The 19,032-nt window shown below is 43.7% G+C and overlaps 1 protein-coding gene across 1 annotated transcript in view; it reads left to right on the forward strand.

Annotated features, from left to right (window-relative positions):
• LOC308309592 (transmembrane protein 132D-like) overlaps nucleotides 1–19,032 on the forward strand; it is a gene marked incomplete at both ends in the record, with an annotated part of 46,280 nt that overhangs the window by 16,947 nt on the left and 10,301 nt on the right. Inside the window, 4 exons of the mRNA XM_080755502.1 lie at nucleotides 4,272–4,415; nucleotides 9,864–10,072; nucleotides 16,014–16,203; nucleotides 17,811–17,924. Of these exons, the coding sequence (XP_080611628.1) occupies nucleotides 4,272–4,415; nucleotides 9,864–10,072; nucleotides 16,014–16,203; nucleotides 17,811–17,924 (657 nt within the window). The remainder of the gene's footprint in view (nucleotides 1–4,271; nucleotides 4,416–9,863; nucleotides 10,073–16,013; nucleotides 16,204–17,810; nucleotides 17,925–19,032) is intronic.

Consider the following 19,032-nt stretch of genomic DNA (forward strand, 5'->3'; position numbering starts at 1 on the left):
CGGTGACGTTGTTGTTGAACAGATCTCAAACCAGCTGTCGGCTGAGGTGTTGTGTTGCGGGCAGCACCGGTGACGTTGTTGTTGAACAGATCTCAGACCAGCTGTCGGCTGAGGTGTTGTGTTGCGGGCAGCACCGGTGACGTTGTCGTTGAACAGATCTCAGAAAAAACCCGGGAAAGAGGACTTTTGTGCGGCTGTCAAATGGACGGGCTGAATGTAAAACTGGAAAAGCATTTGATTTGCTGCAAATCTCAACTTCTGCCCAAGTCAAATAAATCCCTACTTAAAACATACCTCTATTGCCCAGAACGGAGAAAAACGACAACAAAAGTGTCACTTAAAAAAAAATCCATGCATCCTTCATTACTTTTGAATTCATAAATGGGGCAAATGCAACGCAATGGACGATTTTACACACACGCGCGCATGCGCACACGCGCACGCGCACACTCACACACACACAGTCCTGGAAATTGGGTTGAATATTCTGTAAATTGAAAATTCATTGGAACAAATGTGTGGGAACGCTGACTGTTGTATGACAAAGTATTTAAAAAAAGAAAACGGTGAACGATGAAATAGGGAGATACAGGGTTCCAGCCCCGACAGCAACGATATGCAATATGAGTCTTATTATCGTTGCATTTAGTTTAGTAGTAATTAGCATTATTTTTTACAGCACCGGTAACAATACATTCCCTTCCCACTGTGTGGAGAGAATTAACCTCTCATGCCATGAAGTCAACGCTGGCTGTCCCAATAAATTCCGCCCATCGTTGTCTCATCTACGCCGATTTTTTATAAGGCGGAGGGAAGCGAGGAGAGTATACATGGCCTGTAGAGTGTTGTCAGATATCTGTTAATTGTGGATTGTGTATTTTTGCGTTTTTTTACAATGCCCTAACTCCTAAAAATGAGTTATTTAGGTAGTACAAAGCAGCACGCACACTGAGTCAGAAGCCAGAAGTTACAACAACAACCGGCATTGACGGGACGCTGCAATCCTGCAAGTTTCTTTATTTATACCTGATTGCTTTCACTTTAGAAAAACTGCGGAAATAAGTATTCATTGCAGAGGGGCGGGCTGGCTGGCGGGGGGGGCCATCTTTGTAATACGTCTCGAATGTCCCACACAATGATTATAATCAAAATAGGAAAGGTTACTGAAAAGCTTCGGCAGGATAACAACAACAACACAGCAGCATGTGTACATGAAGAGTCACAACAACTCTCGTTATAGTCACCCAGAGACGACCTGCTTTACGGCAGATTTGTAACCATAGTGATGCCGGTCTCTTAAAGCAGGGGTTCTCAACCTGTGGGTCGCGAGCCGGAGATATTTCAGCCTATTTTGCAGGCTCAGGGATGGATAGATTGCTCTTGCTTGCGTGAACCGAAGGCTGTCGTCCTGTGCCCTGTGGCGCTCCAAAGAGAGAAACCCCTTCTCGCAAAAGCCCGTGAAAATGTCAAAACATAAGCAGACAGATTTCTCGGTATCATTAGTGTTAGGATCCGACATGCCCCCCCGCGGTTTGCTCTCCGATATTGCTTTATGCCCTGATTCGATGGCTTATACGATTGGGTCACAGTTGAAGCATGACTCCAGAGCCGTGTCCTTTTTTAGAATTGCGGTCAGCATCTGTCAAGCCAATAGAGAGTTTTAGAACGCAAAGGCTGCCAGCGAACATCTGGCCCGCGAGCGCCAACCCGCCTTGCCTGCCTGATTTGCTACGTCTGCAAACAACAGGCAGAGAATAACACGAATGGGGAAACTTGAGGTTCTGCTTTAGACATTCAGGCACATGAGTACAGAAATGCTTGCACAGCCCTGCACACACCCACAACAAACGCATATACCGTATACTCCCTAATGCATTAACACAGCCCCGCAGCTGTAATCGGCTGTCAGTCTTGCTGATTGAATCAGCGTTTCGACGTGCCAATCACAGGCCATTCTCACGAGGCAGTCCATTTAAATATGGCTCATATACTCCGACACTTGGGGCTGTATTTTGCGTGTCTTAAAGTACCAGGTCTAATTCCCTAACTTGAGTAAACTAAAGACCTGCATGGAGGCGTGGCCAATGCTCTTTGGCCACTCAGAATAGCCAAATGGCATTGATCACGCAGGTCTTTAGTGTACTCAAGTTAGGGAATAAGACCTGGTACTTAAAGGGACACTTCACCCTTTTTGCAAAAAAATATATGTTAATGACGTTTAGAAGCTTTAGATCACTTTCCCGGGGGTATTTATGTGTGTAATATGTGGTTTTAGATATTTTAGATTGTAGCAGTGAGCCTGTTGTCTCTGATGTCATGGACACTGGTCTCACTACCTTCCTGGACTACAATTCCCATAATTTTTTTGGTGCACTGCTCCTCCTTGTGGATAGGGGGGAGAGCTGTCTTACTGAGACAACACGATACAACTATTCCTTAACCCATTCAGGACGGGATCGAACCCCTTTTTGGTTGTTTTAAGCATTATGTTATACTTTAGCCATTGAAAAATAGCACATCTACAAGCTCATATATAGCTATACGAGCTTGTATATTGGTCTGCTTTTTTTTTTTTTTTAATCGTGAAAATGTGGCGCAAATCTTTGAATATATATTCTTCCAGAGCGAACGTTTTTAACTCAAATCTTTGCTTCAGGGGAGGGGTCCCTGGAACAACATATTTTCAGATGGGGGGGTCGGCGCCCAAATACGTATTTGGGCCCAGCATAGCCTGTCACTGTCCATGGTACTGTAATGGCCATCTCTCTCTCTCTCTCTCTGTAATATTTCTGTGGGTCCCAATGTGAAACATTGCGGGATTATGCAGGACTAGACCGTAATGTCGCAGGATTATGCAGGACTAAATACTTAAATATCCGGGCGAGGAGGAGGGGGACGGGGGGGCGGTCGGAAATTAAGCCATTGCTGGGAAAAGGGTCAGAAATCCAATGGGAGCAGGGAGGAGGGAGAGGGGACTATAACCCATTCTGACCTGAGATCAGATTCATACGAGGTTTCCACTGGACACACACACACACTGGTCTGATTAACCCATTCTGACCTGAGATCAGATTCTAAAAATGTCAGTCGTTCTTTCGATTTTTCAAAAATAGCAGACCTACAAGCTCGTAGCGCGCCACTCGGTGGCACGCTATGAGCTTGTAGATCTGAGCATTCATATAGCGGCTTTTATCCAAGGCGCTTTACATAGATTGTGCATTACATTCACCCATTCACGCGCACATTCATACACCGATGGCGGCCGGAAAACCATGCTAGGCACCAACCTGCACATCAGGAGCAACCAAGGGGGGGTCAGTGTCTTGCTCAAGGACACTTCGACACTAGGGGCTGTATTTTGCGTGTCTTAAGTACCAGGTCTTATTCCCTAACTTGAGTAAACGAAAGACCTGGAGGCGTGATCAATGCCATTTGGCTATTCTGAGTGGCCAAAGAGCCATTGATCACGCCTCCAGGTCTTCAGTTTACTCAAGTTATAGGGAATAAGACCTGGTACATAAGACACGCAAAATAGAGCCCTGTAACTCTGGGGGGGAGCCCGGGTTCGAACTGGCAGGAGATACTGATTTGTCTTCTCTATGACATTTGACAACAAGAGCAAAGATATGATCGAAGCAGTTCCATTTTATTACAGCCAATTGACTCAACACCATCTGCAATTTGACCTGCTAGTTTGTACGAAAATAGTCTCACTTTAGCCAGGCGATCGAAGATCAATGTATATATGTTAGAGAGATAGCCGTCCCTAAAAAACCCACGACCACTGCTTTGAGAATGAATCTCGATACGATCCCATCCCAATACGAAGGACCACCCTAACGTCTTTGCATTGGTTCTGTTCTTCTTTTTTTTTTTTTATGTTACCACACAGTTTTACCCCATTCATATATAGTTTGACCTATCAGTATAGGCCAAACAATAGTGGACATGGCCTGCTACAAGCCACAATAAAGTCAATGAGCCTATAGTAGGCTCCAATATTACTTTCAATTAGGTTCCATGACAGAAAGTGGGCGAAGGGAAGCCAGTGCCAGAGATGACCCAGTCTTCACGATCTTGCATATTTGGTGGATATATATATAATATCAGAACATTTTGCTTAAAATGCCAGGTTGGCAACATCATTGTTCGGGACTTTCTGCCGTAGTGCATGTCGCCTATAGTATACATCACTGGCTAAACCTCTCTCTCTCTCTCTCTCTCTCTCTCTCTCTCTCTCTCTCTCTCTCTGTCTGTCTTCTCCTAAACAGTACAGTGATATCCTCAACACGGCAGTGTTGACTGGGAAGACGGTGTCCGTCCCCGTGAAGACTTTGGCCGTGGAAGCCGATGGCTCCGTCACCGAGGTCACCAACTACACCAACTGCAGGTCTACGGAGGAGGACGTGCTCAAGGTCAGTCACGATTGATTGATTGATTGATTGATTGATTGATTGATTGATTGATTGATTGACTGGCGTACGTGTAAGCTTGATAGCAAAGTGGTAAATGAAGGAGCCGAGTGAGTTGAACGCTGAATGAATGAATGAACGAGCGGGCGGTTATACACTGCACATAACAAACACAATGGATTTATTCACCATATTATAGTATATAGGTTTGCTGTGTGCTTGTCGCTCCAACATTTAAACCGCGAGTGTGTCTATATATAGGTTCAGGTCTGTATGAATGTATAAATGCAGAGTATAAATACAATGACACTATTTTTGCTTCGAGCACTCTCAGTCTTAAGTGTAAACGGGTATACAAAAACAAACGGAACGGCTGTACAAAAGAAAGTGCAGAGTAAAAGTGGCAAAAGTGCAATACAGTTCAATGTCGGCTGTGTTCAGAAGCCTGACTGTCTGGGGGGGGAATAACGAATTGCATTTTTATATAGCGCTTTTCCTCAGTGCTCAGAGCGCTTTGCAACGGTTCATTCATCCATACATTTGGGAGGTGAAGCGGCGAACGGTCGACGCCATGCAGCGTCCTCAACACTTCCCACATTCTCACACACCGATGGTGGCCGAGCTCACACCGACCGACTCATTGGAGGCGACGTACTGTAGGGTTCAGTGTCTTCTTGCCCCAAGGACACATCGACATGTAGACAGGAGGAGGAGGAGGAGCCGGGATTCGAACCGCCGACCCCATGGGATCATTGGACGACCCTGCTCTACCTCCTGAGCCACAGCCGTCCGGGGGAAGAGACGGGTGGTACGAGATTTGATGCTCTGGTAGCGTTTTTTTTTTGTTGGAGTAGTTGGAACAGGGTATTTTTTTGCGGGGATGGCTGGTGTCTTTTTAACCCATTTAGGCCTGAATAATTGTGAAAGAATATATTATTCAAAGATTTCAAAAATAGCAGACCTACAAGCTCGCATAGCGTGCCACTCGGTGGCGCGCCGCGAGCTTGTAGATCTGAAACGTTGCATGCACACTCCCTAGAGGCCAAGCCTTTGACATCTGCCTTTATAGCGCCACCAAGAGGCCGATTCTTTTTTCATATTACTCCTCGAGATTCTGTCCAAAAATCCCGCAAATCGTCATACACTATCTCAATAGTCATGTGCTCAAGACGGATCTGCCCGATATCTCATATTCCATCCTAATTGGCCAACATTGGCCGGATTGGCCCGTTTTGAACAAAAAGCCTGAAATCATGAACGCAATCGTGCAATTCGACGTGAAATCTTTCACGCACTTTCCTATACTATAGGCTGAGGACTATTATCCCACCCTTTTCGCATTGCCTGTCATGTGCCTGAAATCATCCCATTGCCAAGTTCTTTTAGACCTTAACCCATTCTGACCGGGAACCCATTTTGGTGTCAGCATCATGTCATGCTTTAGCTATTGAAAAATAGCAGATCTACAAGCTCATAGCGCAGCCACCGAGTGGCGCGCTACGAGCTTGTAGGTCTGCTATTTTTGAAAAATCGAAGAGCGACTGACATTTTTAGAATCTGATCTCAGGTCAGAATGGGTTCATCAGACCAGTGTGTGTCCAGTGGAAACCTCGTATGAATCTGATCTCAGGTCAGAATGGGTTAAAAAACAAGATTCATTATGGAATTATGACTTCCCCGCAAGCTATACTGTATACTGTACATGGGGATTGTGTGTGTATTTCATACAACTGGGATGCATTTAGATGCACGCCGCAATCATCAAACTCTCCACCAGGTCACTCTTAAATGTCTGTGCGAAGTCAAAGTATCACCGTGGACGAAAGCCGGCTCACATATGGCACTGGAGTGGAGACTATATAAGCTCCTATAAGCATAGGACGTTTTGACCTCCGTGTAATGGATCTATGTTACTAGGACACAGTGGGGAGAAAGACTGTGCCCACAGTGCCCACACATGCAGCACCGCGAAAACAAGGATCGCGTGGGAAAGAGCATAGGAGGGGGAGGGGGGGGGGGGGGGGGAAGAAATTATGACAGATGGCCGAATGCTGGTGGGAATAAATACTGAGGGATAGAGAATTATTTTCTTTACTTTCTATCAGAAGCTGTGTCGGGCTCACGGCCTCTGATTTTGAGTGTTTGTGAGAAAGAGTTTAAGCCCCCGTGTGTCTGTGTGTGTGTGTGTGTGTGTGTGTGTGTGTGTGTGAGAGAGAGAGAGAGAGACACACACAAAGAGACAGCAAGTGAGTGAAGGTCTAAAAACGATGACTTATATAATATTGTATAATAGCACAACTTAAAACAACTTTGATTCCAAAATGGCTTTCAAGCTTTGAAATGTTCCATAAAAAACGTGACCATGATTTTGTTCAAGGTTGTACTTTATTGTTACATCTTGTGTATACAGGTATACATAAGAGTAAAACATATACATTTTGTTTTGGCTTTTCCTTACAGACAATATAGATATAGCGTAACATTCAACACAACAAAACCACAGCAAACAAAGAATAAAGATGTGCAAGAAAGAGTGTGTGTTTTCCCTCATGTATAGTAGCAAAGTTACGTAACGTTTTTGTGAACGGCTTCCCAGTAGGTCGTGTTCCATGTATACAACACAATTTAGTTTAAGAAGGCGCAATCGAGGCTATACTAGACCTGTACGTGCCCGTCGGCCACCGGCCTACTTGAGAAAATGGTGCAACTTGGGAACCTAATAATAACCGTCGTCAACTTGTCATTGTCATTTTTTTTTTGCTATCTGTCTGTGTCCCTTTTGTTCCCATATACTGTATATGGAGATCTCTTATGTATCTGCCAGCCTGCCTGTGGCCCCGAAGAGTGCAAACTGACTGTGAAGAGTGTAGTGGTTAAGTAATACATTTCCAGGTGTGGGGTTGCCATGGTAAATCAATTGTCTGAGGGCAGAGGCTGGGAATTGCACAGGTGAGGGGGGGGGGGGGGGCTTTTGTGGTGGTTTCTGGAGAGCCGTGGGGGTCCGACCGACTCTACACCGGACACTGCACTCCCTGTGGGGGTTGTGGAACGCGTGTGTGTGTGTGTGTGTGTGTGTGTGTGTGTGTGTGTCGAATGTGAAGTCGGCCAAACGGTTCTCGAGTTACGCGCGCATGATGATTGGTGATTATAGCTCCTGCTATAATCGGTGGTACTCATTCGTATAGGTCGGTATATATATGGCTATGGCTTCTCCCTTGGTGGAGCTCGATGAAGATGCTATACTATACTTATATTTGAGTTGTTGGTATAAAGCGACGCTATCATTGAGGGTCCCGGCCCCCCCCCCCCCCATCCCACTTGTCCCACACAAGCGATATGCTGTACCGGGTTAGCAACGTACTATACTTTGATGTCATATTCGACCATACAGGCCTATCGGGTATCATTCATAAACTCCTCTGCAGGTGTCTCACATTTTGTTTTAAAATCATGCTTCATTTTTATGCTATTTTTAACGGGCTTAAAAACGCATCTCGCAGCAAGAGACAACGAGAGAGCTTTACAACAGAAGGCCAACTATTAGGGGACTAAACTATTATAGGGCATTTGAACACTGATGCAATTGCCTGTCTTCAGTCACAATGTGGGACAGACAGGGTCTCAATTTGTGGGACGGCTGAAAAGTCTTGGAAATGAGGGACTGTCCCACGCAAAGAGGGACATCTGGTCACCCTATATAGCGTGCGTGCGTGTGTGTGTGTGGAAACACACTTGGCACTGTTCACGGATGGGAAGTCGACAGTGGAGGACGCTGCACTAGCAGACTCCTACATGTAGGTTTGTCTGGGCACTCGTTGGCCTGGGAAGATAGGGCGGTGTGTTCCTCGACCACATGTTACGCTACCCCAGTGAAAGTCCATACTGTCAGAACAGTATGGACCCGAAGAAACGAAGAAATGAACGTTGATTAAAGAAGCCTCAACATGGGTGGGGATGCCCTCCTTCCCTCCCTTTCTCGTCCACCTCTCCCCCTCCATTTCCCCTCTACTCTGTGATCCTCTCTTCTTATTCTCCAGTCTAGTGCTCTCCAATTAACTGTACCTCTGCGCAGCTGGCGGTGTGTTGAGATAAGTGAGGGAAGGTTGTGGAGAGATAGGCCCCCTGGTTGTTAAATAAGACACACCGACTGCTTGTGGCAGGGATCTTGCTATGCTCTTCCATACAGCGCCACAGCAGCAGTTCTAGGGTATAGTATTCATTAGTATTCAGTATAACAGTTGCCTAAAGAAAGACCCATTGGGGTCATGCATTTACACGACATAAACAGGAAGACAGCCCTGGATTCCCTGGCCAGACTCTATGACAGAATGTACTTTGCAAGCAAAAATCCATTATTGTTTGTTTTCTCTTTTTGTTTCAGGACTAATTTTTTTTTTTTCAATGGTTCTGAGATTCCTCATGCACTTCCCATTTTGGCAGTTCTTTTTTTTTTTTAAGATTTGTTTTTGGCTTTTCTGCCTTTTTATTGATAGTATCAAGTGGAATAGATAGAAAAGAGAGAGAGAGAGAGAGAGAGAGAGAGCATGCAGCAAAGGTCGTCGTGAACATGACTCGAACACGCGACGCGCTGTCACAGGCCAAAGCCTGGACCACTTGGTCATGAGCGGGCGCCCCGCAGTCAGTAACTATGGATCTTGAGCAATATAAACAAATCACACCTGTGTGAAGCCCAACACACACCGTCTGCGAACGCTATACCACCTCCGTTATTTTCAATGAACCTCTCCCACGACGGCGGCGTCAGACGTGCGCTGGCGCGCGTTCACGCCTCGCCTGCCGCTCCTCACTGTTCTATTTTCCAGGCGTTGCCGCGCGGCAACGGACGGTGCGTGTTGGGCTTTAACTAAGTGGTGCAACTCCCCTCTCCCCCTGCCCCTCTCTCTCTCTCTCTCTGTAATTAGCAGGCAACAGTGCAACACTATGGGCTGTATTTTTGCGTGTCTTATGTACCAGGTCTTATTCCCTAACTTGATTAAACTAAAGACCTGGAGGCGTGATCAATGCCATTTGGCTATTCTGAGTGGCCAAAGAGCCATTGATCACGCCTCCAGGTCTTTAGTTTACTCAAGTTAGGGAATAAGACCTGGTACTTCTTAAGATACGCAAAATACAGCCCTATATCTCTCTCTCTCTCTCTCTGTTTCTGGCACAACAGTGCCACTTTTGCCCCTACTGGTACTCTAAACATCGGGACACATAGTCATATAGGGACATTGCTGTTCCTTGGAGTGGTTGCACCACTCAAAAAACCTTCGGGACACATAGTCATATAGGGACATTGCTGTTCCTTGGAGTGGTTGCACCACTCAAAAAACCTTCTTCCAAGAACAAAATGTGCATTTGTCTGTCTTTGATCTGTTCTTAATCTTTCTCCCACTTCAAAACTTTTTTTTTTTCCGGTTTCTGTCTGTCTGTCTGTCTGTGGCCCAGGTGTCGGAGCGCTGTGACTACGTCTACGTGAACGGCAAAGAGACCAGAGGGAGGACCAAGGTGTTGCTCAACTTCACCTACAGCTTCCTGAGTGCCCAGCTGGAGGTCAGCGTGTGGACGCCCCGCCTGCCTCTGCAGATCCACCTGTCTGACTCTGAGCTCAGCCAGATCAAAGGATGGAGGGTCCCCGTCTCTACTGGCAGCAGGAGGTGAGGCGGCGGCGCCACTTGACTCCGTTGACCGTTCCCCACTCGCAGGGCCTTCATTTGTTACCAGATTTGACTGAGAGCCTGTAAAATCCAGCTTTAGACCAGAGGAGAAAAACTTTTAGTTTTTTGTTTTTTTTCCCCCCAAAAATGAGTTAATAGCACAGTCAGACTCTTCACATACTAGACTCTAGTATGTGAAGAGTCTGACTGTGCTATTAACTCATTTTTGGGGGGAAAAAAAACAAAAAACTAACAAAAAACATGCTCTAGTAACTAGAGCATGTCTGAAATAAGTGTCGGAGCTGAAATTGACATGTAAATATGAAATAAATGCTTAAACATGTAGCTAGGTGTAATGTTAGAGACCACAGAAGTGAACCTTCTGTTTTCTGCAAGACATTTCTCTATAAGCCATAATTATCTCCAAAACTGGTGGCTCAAACTGAACAACCAATGTGTCAATTTGAAGCTATGATTCCCTGCTTTCACATCCAAAAATCCAATGGCAGTCCCTCAGTCGAACTTTGTCACATTTGATGTCATTTAACACATTTAAGACCTGAGACCAGATTCTACAAATGTTTTCTAAATGGTGACAGTTTTCTGTAAAGACCTGGTTTCTCTAACCCATTCTGAACGGGAACCCATTTTGGTGTTAGCACTATGTTATGCTTTAGCTATTGAAAAATAGCAGATCTACAAGCTCATAGCGCGCCACCGAGTGGCGCGCTACGAGCTTGTAGGTCTGCTATTTTTTGAAAAATCGAAGAACGACTGACATTTTTAGAATCTGATCTCAGGTCAAAATGGGTTAATCAGACCCAGTGTGTGTCCAGTGGAAACCTCGTATGAATCTGATCTCAGGTCAGAATGGGTTAAACGATGTCATGTCAAGGAACGCCAGAAATTATCTAATTGGCCGCGAACCCCGGTCTCAAAAATATATTGTTCCAGGAACCTTGCAGAAGAAACGATACGAGTTGAAAACGTTCGCTCTAAAATAATATAATATAGTCAAAGATTTGCAGTCGAAAATAGCACATCTCCAAGCTCGTATATAGCATGGTCCTGAATGGGTTAAAATGAACAGCCTTGCTTGTTTCTATATACTATTCTAAATTCACATGATTTTCACATGAATTGATTTTGTCGATGGAAGATTTGCGATGCTTCTCGGAAGTTTGGGCTTCAAGTCAAATGTCACTTTGATGGCTTGTCAAAACTGAGCAGAAAATAAATCCTTGAGATTCACAAAATGCCAACAATGTAATGGCCTCGTAAAGAAAGCCATCATAGGACATAAGCCTTTTTATTTGTGAAGCGAGCGTTTAATAAATAACACAATTGACAGTAATATAGGTTGCCACTATGCAGATGCCATGCTGATAATACGTTGGTGCCGGGAAGAAACCTCCTAACTCCAATTTCTTTAGGTTTTTAATATTGTTTGCATAAATCAGTGCTATTGAACACCAGTCTGTGTGTTTGTTTTTCGCAAACATTGAACCAATGGAAAGTGGTTAAAAATAGCTTTTGGACAAAACCTCTTAACTCCATTGGACCCTCAGAACTGTCTGCTAAAGCAGCCTCTCCCCCTCTCGTGGAAGTCACAACGCCAACTTTGATGAGGCAGTATTGCTTTGTTTTGAAAAAAAATATATATATAATGTTTTCTAAATTTCCTGAAATAAACATTTTGGATTTAGGTGCAGGTCTCTTCCCGACAGTAGACATTATACTGTACACTAGGAACATAAAATCCCTCCAGCTTAGCAGCCCCTCCCAGTGCCTTAATGTATATTGATAGAAATAAGTACATGTTAAAATGTTATTAGTCATAAACAATAATCACATGCTACGGTGGTTACATTAGTGTATTGGTATTCTCCATGGGGGGGGGGGGGGGCATGGCGGTGTTGTAGAGGCATCACAGATGCACATTTTATGCACATTTATAATAATTATCAAAATAATAATAACAAATTAATAATTTACATTTGGGGGATATCTTTCACAATAATGAATAAAACATGTTCTAGACATTCTAATGGTCACACACACAAAAAAAACATATATTACAGTTCTTTTACTTACTTTTGTCAGGGTTAAAGGTCAAAGGTCATAGGTTTGAAAAAAATCGAAATTGGGTTAGGGTTTTAATTTGTGTGAATTTCAGCCTCTGTGGGGGGTATTCATATGCAAATATCATGACCAATGGCAGTGCAATGGCATTGCAATGAACGTCAATGATGACGTTTAGGTGAAAAAATAACATTAAAAAAAATATTAATTAATTAATTCATGAATTAAAATATGTTGTGTATATATAACGCTGGGTGTTACAGGGTTAATGGAAAGTGCACAGCGATGGCCGGGGCATTATTGTTCTCCAGGCTAAAAAAGACAACAAGACACGTCTTTTAGTCTTTCTCCAGTAACCTCAGAGGATGCACCTTAAGAATGGCTCAGAGTATAGTCGGACAGACATCAATTTGTCACACATATGAAGTATGAAGTGAATCATTTTCACCCAAAATGACTTTCAATTCATCACAACTGCTGTCATAACAGTCATATATAACCTTTGACGCAGACTTGGCATTGCCGTTATACTGTAATGCCTTCAAGGCTCAATTTTAGGTCCAATCCTGTTTTTCCCATTTACTCCCACATCTCCCACATGACCATAGATAGATCCATGAACACAATTTTTTGCTTCCCCCGCGCGGACAACATAGCAGCCCAACAGATGTGTCCTCTTTAAACTCAGTCACTCTGCCTCTGGCCTCGCTGATATTAGCTTAGTTCTGCCTTTCACATTATTTTCTTCCGAAAATAAATAACGTAAATATATATAATCAGAAATATATTTGACCGTGACCTATAGACCAGAGGGGTTCCCCAACCCCCTCTAGGGGCTTTTATGGCGTTATTTAACCCATTCTGACCTGAGATCAGATTCATACGAGGTTTCCACTGGACACACTGCACTGGTCTGATGAACCCATTCTGACCCGAGATCAGATTCTAAAAAATGTCAGTCGTTCTTCGATTTTTCAAAAATAGCAGACCTACAAGCTCGTAGCGCGCCACTCGGTGGCGCGCTATGAGCTTGTAGATCTGCTATTTTTCAATAGCTAAAGCATAACATGATGCTAACACCAAAATGGGTTCCCGTTCAGAATGGGTTAACACATTTAGACCTGAGGACGATTCTACCAAATGTCTTTTTAAATCCTGACAAAGAAACTTGGTTTCTTTGTCAGTGCATCTGAACCAAAGATTTTAGTTAAAAACGTTCGCTCTGAAACAATATATTATATTCAAAGATTTGCACCACATTTTCACGATTTTTCAAAAATAGCAGACCTATACAGTACAAGCGCGCTATATGAGCTTGTAGATCTGCTATTTTCCAATAGCTCAAGTATAACACGATGCTTAAAACACCAAGAGGTGTTCCCGTTCTGAATGGGTTTACACAAACGGCAACATCTGGTATAAAAACCACTGTTGTAAGGAGATGTATAGAGCAGCCGTAGGCGTAGACAGCAGCTGCATGTCTCACAGTCTGTGATTATTTGCCAATTGCCAATAATCATATTTTTTTCTTTTTTTTTTTAAGTATTGAGGACCGCTGACCGGGACAATGGCCATACAGGCACTCGGCTATAGCTTCCATAATGCTTTGATCTTTATCGTTCTTCAACAGAAGGAATTATTTAGTTTTCTCCTCAAGTTTAGACTAAAACTAAAACTATTTCACTATGTCTCTGGGTGTATAACACACTTTAGAAGAAGGAGAATATACCAGCACTCACAGAGTAGTCCTTTAAGGCACTTTATTGTTTCATCTTTACACATGGGAAAGGTATATGCTGCAAGCAGCAACACAACGAACGCGTTTCGGCCAGGGGGCCTTCGTCAGCGTGCTAAATGCTGTAAACAAAGCACATATTATACTACAATTTACAATTTAGGCATTTAGCAGACGCTTTTTTTTATATCCCACGATTTTGTAACCCAGTTTTCTTTTCACCCAGTGCCAATTATCTAATCCTGGGCGCTACACTTCCTCTGCCAACCTGGGGGGGCAGCGGACTGACCTCATGCCTACTTCTATGCATGAGGAGTCCAAGCTGCTTCTTTTCACCTGACAGAGGGGAATTTCCCCGGCCGGACGTAGCGCGTGGAAGGGACACGTTATTCCGACCAGTTCCTTTTCCCCTCCATCAGGCGCCCCGGCTGTCCAGGGGGAGGTAGTTTTAGAGACCAGGATTACTGCATGTTTTTTGTGAGGGTACCTATACCCTAGGGGACACGGGGAGAACATGCAAACTCCACACAGAAAGGCCCTTTGGCCAACCCCCGCCTCGGGTATGGGCACACGAGGGAACACGCCGCCAGTGCCCACAGCGTCCCCAGCGGGAATCGAACCCAGGACCTTCTAGCTGTGAGGCGACAGCACTACCAACTGTGCCACCGTGCCCCTTAGCAGACGCTCTTAATCCAGAGCGACTTACTCTCAGACGGTGCGACATCCTCCCCGTCCGAGTAGATAAACGCCACAACCAGCTAAACCCCTTCAGTATTACGTATATTATATGCTGTAAGCAGCAGCAACACAATTAATTGTCAGAAAATAAATGAACAACAAAAAGGTCAGTTTGTCCACATAAGACTTTGGTAATTCATAAGGCACCAACTGCTGCACAACAGATCTTTCAAGGCACAAACGGAAAAAAACACACTGTATCATGAATGAAATGTATAGACGGCTCTCAAAGAGTTGCCCTTTATAGCCGGTTAATTGTATAAACATTTTATTGATAATTTCCCCCTAACCTGTTTATGTCCGTCCCCACGCTATATAATAATCGCTCTAATCCTCTAAGCACTTTGAGCTACATTTATGTATGAAAGGTGCTATACAAATAAAGTTTATTATTATTATTATTATTAATCCCCAATGAGTTTCAATCAGTTTGAAGTGATGAAATGGACAGACACGAAACTTGGTAAACACCATCTTTAATGATACTATTTTAATTGGATTCATAATTTCATATCGTTGATTACAGTGTCTTTGGTCTCAGCTATATATCTTGCAATTTGTCGTGTTTTTTGAGTGGTGTGCAACCACTCCTACAACCAGCAATGTCCGTGCTTATCTATGTATCGCGTGCGTATCTCAGTGGTCATGAGCACGAGCATATGACTTATTAGTACCAGTAGGGGGCGCCAGAAACAGAGAGAGGCAGCAGTGCTGTGCCTGCTGCCTGCTAATGAGAGAGAGAGAGAGAGAGAGACAAATACAATACAATACAATACAATACAATACAATACAAATGTGTTGTATTTCGTAGCCAGGAGCACGCACTCACACACCCACACACACGTCCTAACCTGACTCGGCCAGATGAGGCAGCAGAGGGGAACCCAGTGTACTCTCTGCTGCCCCCATCAGGTGACACACACGTCCTCTCCTGTAAAGGACGTGTACACTCCCTGCGTCGGCGTTGTTGATTTCGTCGACGAGAAAACGAGACTCAAGCGTTATAGGAAGGGACTATAGTGGACAAGAGATCCAGCATAAGTCATTTTACACTTGGTTGCGTGGCTGAAAATAGCAGATCTACAAGATCAGCTATTTTCAGCAAGCGTAAAAATCAGCCATTACGACGGCATCAAGGCCCGCCAGAATACATTTCAGTCGACTAAATCCACCGTAGATCTATAGACTAAAATCACGTGACATTTACTCGACTAAAATTAGACACACTGCACCCTATAAGACATTCCAGGTGACTAAAATGTGACTGAAACTAAATGAAGTTTCATTCCAAAAGACTATACTGTATATATGTGACTAAAACTAAAATATAAATTTGCTGCCCAAAAACAACACTGCCCCCTGCTGTGCGCCCACACACACACACAGGTCAGCGTGGGACACTAGTGAGGAGGACGAGGAGACGAGGAAGGGCAGAGGATGCATGCTTCAGTACCAGTCCTCTCTGGTCAGGGTTCTGACGCCCTTCATGGCCCAGTCGTCGTCGTCCTCCGAGATGTCTCCAGACCCCGTCACTGGGAAAGTACCTCTCGACTACTTCCTGGGTTCCGATTGGCAGGTATATATAGAAAGCTTTTTTATTTCATCCCAAATGTATTATTATTTTATTTTTTATCCCACGATTTTGTAACCCATTTTTCACCCCTGTGTCAATCATCTAATGTGATCCTGGGCTCTATACACACCCTCCGCCAACCTAGTCCCCATATATGGGGGACATGCGGGGAGAGCAACGGACTTGAACTCATGCTCCCTTCATGCCTGAGTGTCCAAGTTGCTCCTTTTACACCTGACAGGGGGAAGTTTCCCTGGTTGGACGTATAGCGCGTGGAAGGAACACGTTATTCCAACCAGTTCCTTTCCCCTCCAGTGTAAGATTTTTTTAGCAAAAGGCCGATGCACACCTCGAAAGGCTGGTGACGTAGTGCGTAGGGCTATAGAGCGTCGCAGTCCCGCCCCCCTTTCATGACGACGCCAGGCCCAGGAACTGAATCCCAATGTATTTTTCCCGCATAGACATTTCAAAAGGTATTTATTTAAAGACCTTTTAAGCGTCGTACGACGCCAACTCTTGTCGTGACAAATCATGACAACAACAACACACAATATTTTGGACCAAACAAATAATTACAAAGAAGAAAAACGACAACAAAAAGTGTTGTAACCTATACCGTTTTTTGTTTGGCCCGAAAAATTGTGTTTGTTGTCATGAGCTGTCACGACAAGAGTTGGCTTTGTCCGCGGCGGAAACGTCTTTAAATAAATACTATGAGGGGAAAATGAACGGGGATTTATTTTCCGGGTCTCTCGAGGGGGGGCGGGACTGCGACGCTCCATAGAGCATATAATGAAAAGGGTATCTTTGAAAGACAAAGAAGAGAAGTCCCGCACACTGTCGTCGGGCTGATGAAGGTCTAAGCGACCGAAACGTCGACCTAATAAAGAGCAACTTTATTTGTCTTTCAACGATACTTTCCAAGATATTTTCCACCCAAATCTAAGGTGCCATGACATGTTCAAAGTTTCTATACGATTGATATATTGTTGCTGGAGCCTTATACTGTAAATATCTGGCATATAATATTTTAATTAATGCCCTATACTTCATCATACAAGAAGAGTGACGCAGAAGCTATAGTTAAGTCTTGTCTGTGGGTTTTTATAAACGTATGATAACAAGTAAGACGCGCGGACGCGGGACACGAACACAGCTCGTGAATTGCAAATACAACAATTAGAATAAATTACGTACTTTTAAGGTTTTTTGTAAGATTTTTTTTAAGTTGTTTTTTTTAGTGTGTGTGTGTGTGTGTGTGTGCGTGTGTTTTTTAATGTTTTTTTTTAAGTTACGTTTTTTTAAAGTTAAGGTGTGTGTGTGTGTGTGTGTGTGTGTGTGATACAGCTGCGCCCTCTGGTGGCGGGCCGGTGGTGTTACAGCGTGACACACAGACAAACAGACAGACAGACAGACAGACAGACAGTTTAGCCCAGCTTCTATACTTAGTGCTCAGTGCGTTCGCAATAACCAATAACAAAAGTATTACGAATGGATTCATTGAATCCTGTGTACACAAAAGAGGTTTGCACCCGCCATGGAGGATGTGCTCTCTCCATCGTCATCTATATACTTCTGACTAAAGAGGTCTTCCGCTCGTTAATGTCCAGGTGGACGTGACCAATCTGGTGCGCTATTCTCTGAGGGTGGTCGACCCCGACGTGGCCCGGCTGCAGTCGGGGGTGGTGCTTCAAGGGCGGGCTCCTGGCTCCACCGCAATACAGGTGAGCCATTCTGACCTGAGATCAGATTCTAAAAAATGTCTTCTACATCCTGACAGTTTTCCATTCTGACCTGAGATCAGATTCTAAAAAAATGTCTTCTACATCCTGACAGTTTTCCATTCTGACCTGAGATCAGATTAAAAAAAATGTCTTCTACATCCTTGACAGTTTTCCATTCTGACCTGAGATCAGATTCTAAAAAAATGTCTTCTACATCCTGACAGTTTTCCATTCTGACCTGAGATCAGATTCTAAAAAATGTCTTCTACATCCTGACAGTTTTCCATTCTGACCTGAGATCAGATTCTAAAAAAATGTCTTCTACATCCTGACAGTTTTCCATTCTGACCTGAGATCAGATTCTAAAAAATGTCTTCTACATCCTTGACAGTTTTCCATTCTGACCTGAGATCAGATTCTAAAAAATGTCTTCTACATCCTGACAGTTTTCCATTCTGACCTGAGATCAGATTCTAAAAAAATGTCTTCTACATCCTGACAGTTTTCCATTCTGACCTGAGATCAGATTCTAAAAAATGTCTTCTACATCCTTGACAGTTTTCCATTCTGACCTGAGATCAGATTCTAAAAAAATGTCTTCTACATCCTGACAGTTTTCCATTCTGACCTGAGATCAGATTCTAAAAAAATGTCTTCTACATCCTTGACAGTTTTCCATTCTGACCTGTGATCAGATTCTAAAAAAATGTCTTCTACATCCTGACAGTTTTCCATTCTGACCTGAGATCAGATTCTAAAAAATGTCTTCTACATCCTTGACAGTTTTCCATTCTGACCTGAGATCAGATTCTAAAAAATGTCTTCTATCCTGACAGTTTTCCATTCTGACCTGAGATCAGATTAAAAAAAATGTCTTCTACATCCTTGACAGTTTTCCATTCTGACCTGAGATCAGATTCTAAAAAAAATGTCTTCTACATCCTGACAGTTTTCCATTCTGACCTGAGATCAGATTAAAAAAAATGTCTTCTACATCCTTGACAGTTTTCCATTCTGACCTGAGATCAGATTCTAAAAAAAATGTCTTCTACATCCTGACAGTTTTCCATTCTGACCTGAGATCAGATTCTAAAAAATGTCTTCTACA

Source organism: Protomyctophum bolini (genome assembly GCF_963924005.1).
Source record: "Protomyctophum bolini genome assembly, chromosome: 22".
NCBI lineage: Eukaryota > Metazoa > Chordata > Actinopteri > Myctophiformes > Myctophidae > Protomyctophum > Protomyctophum bolini.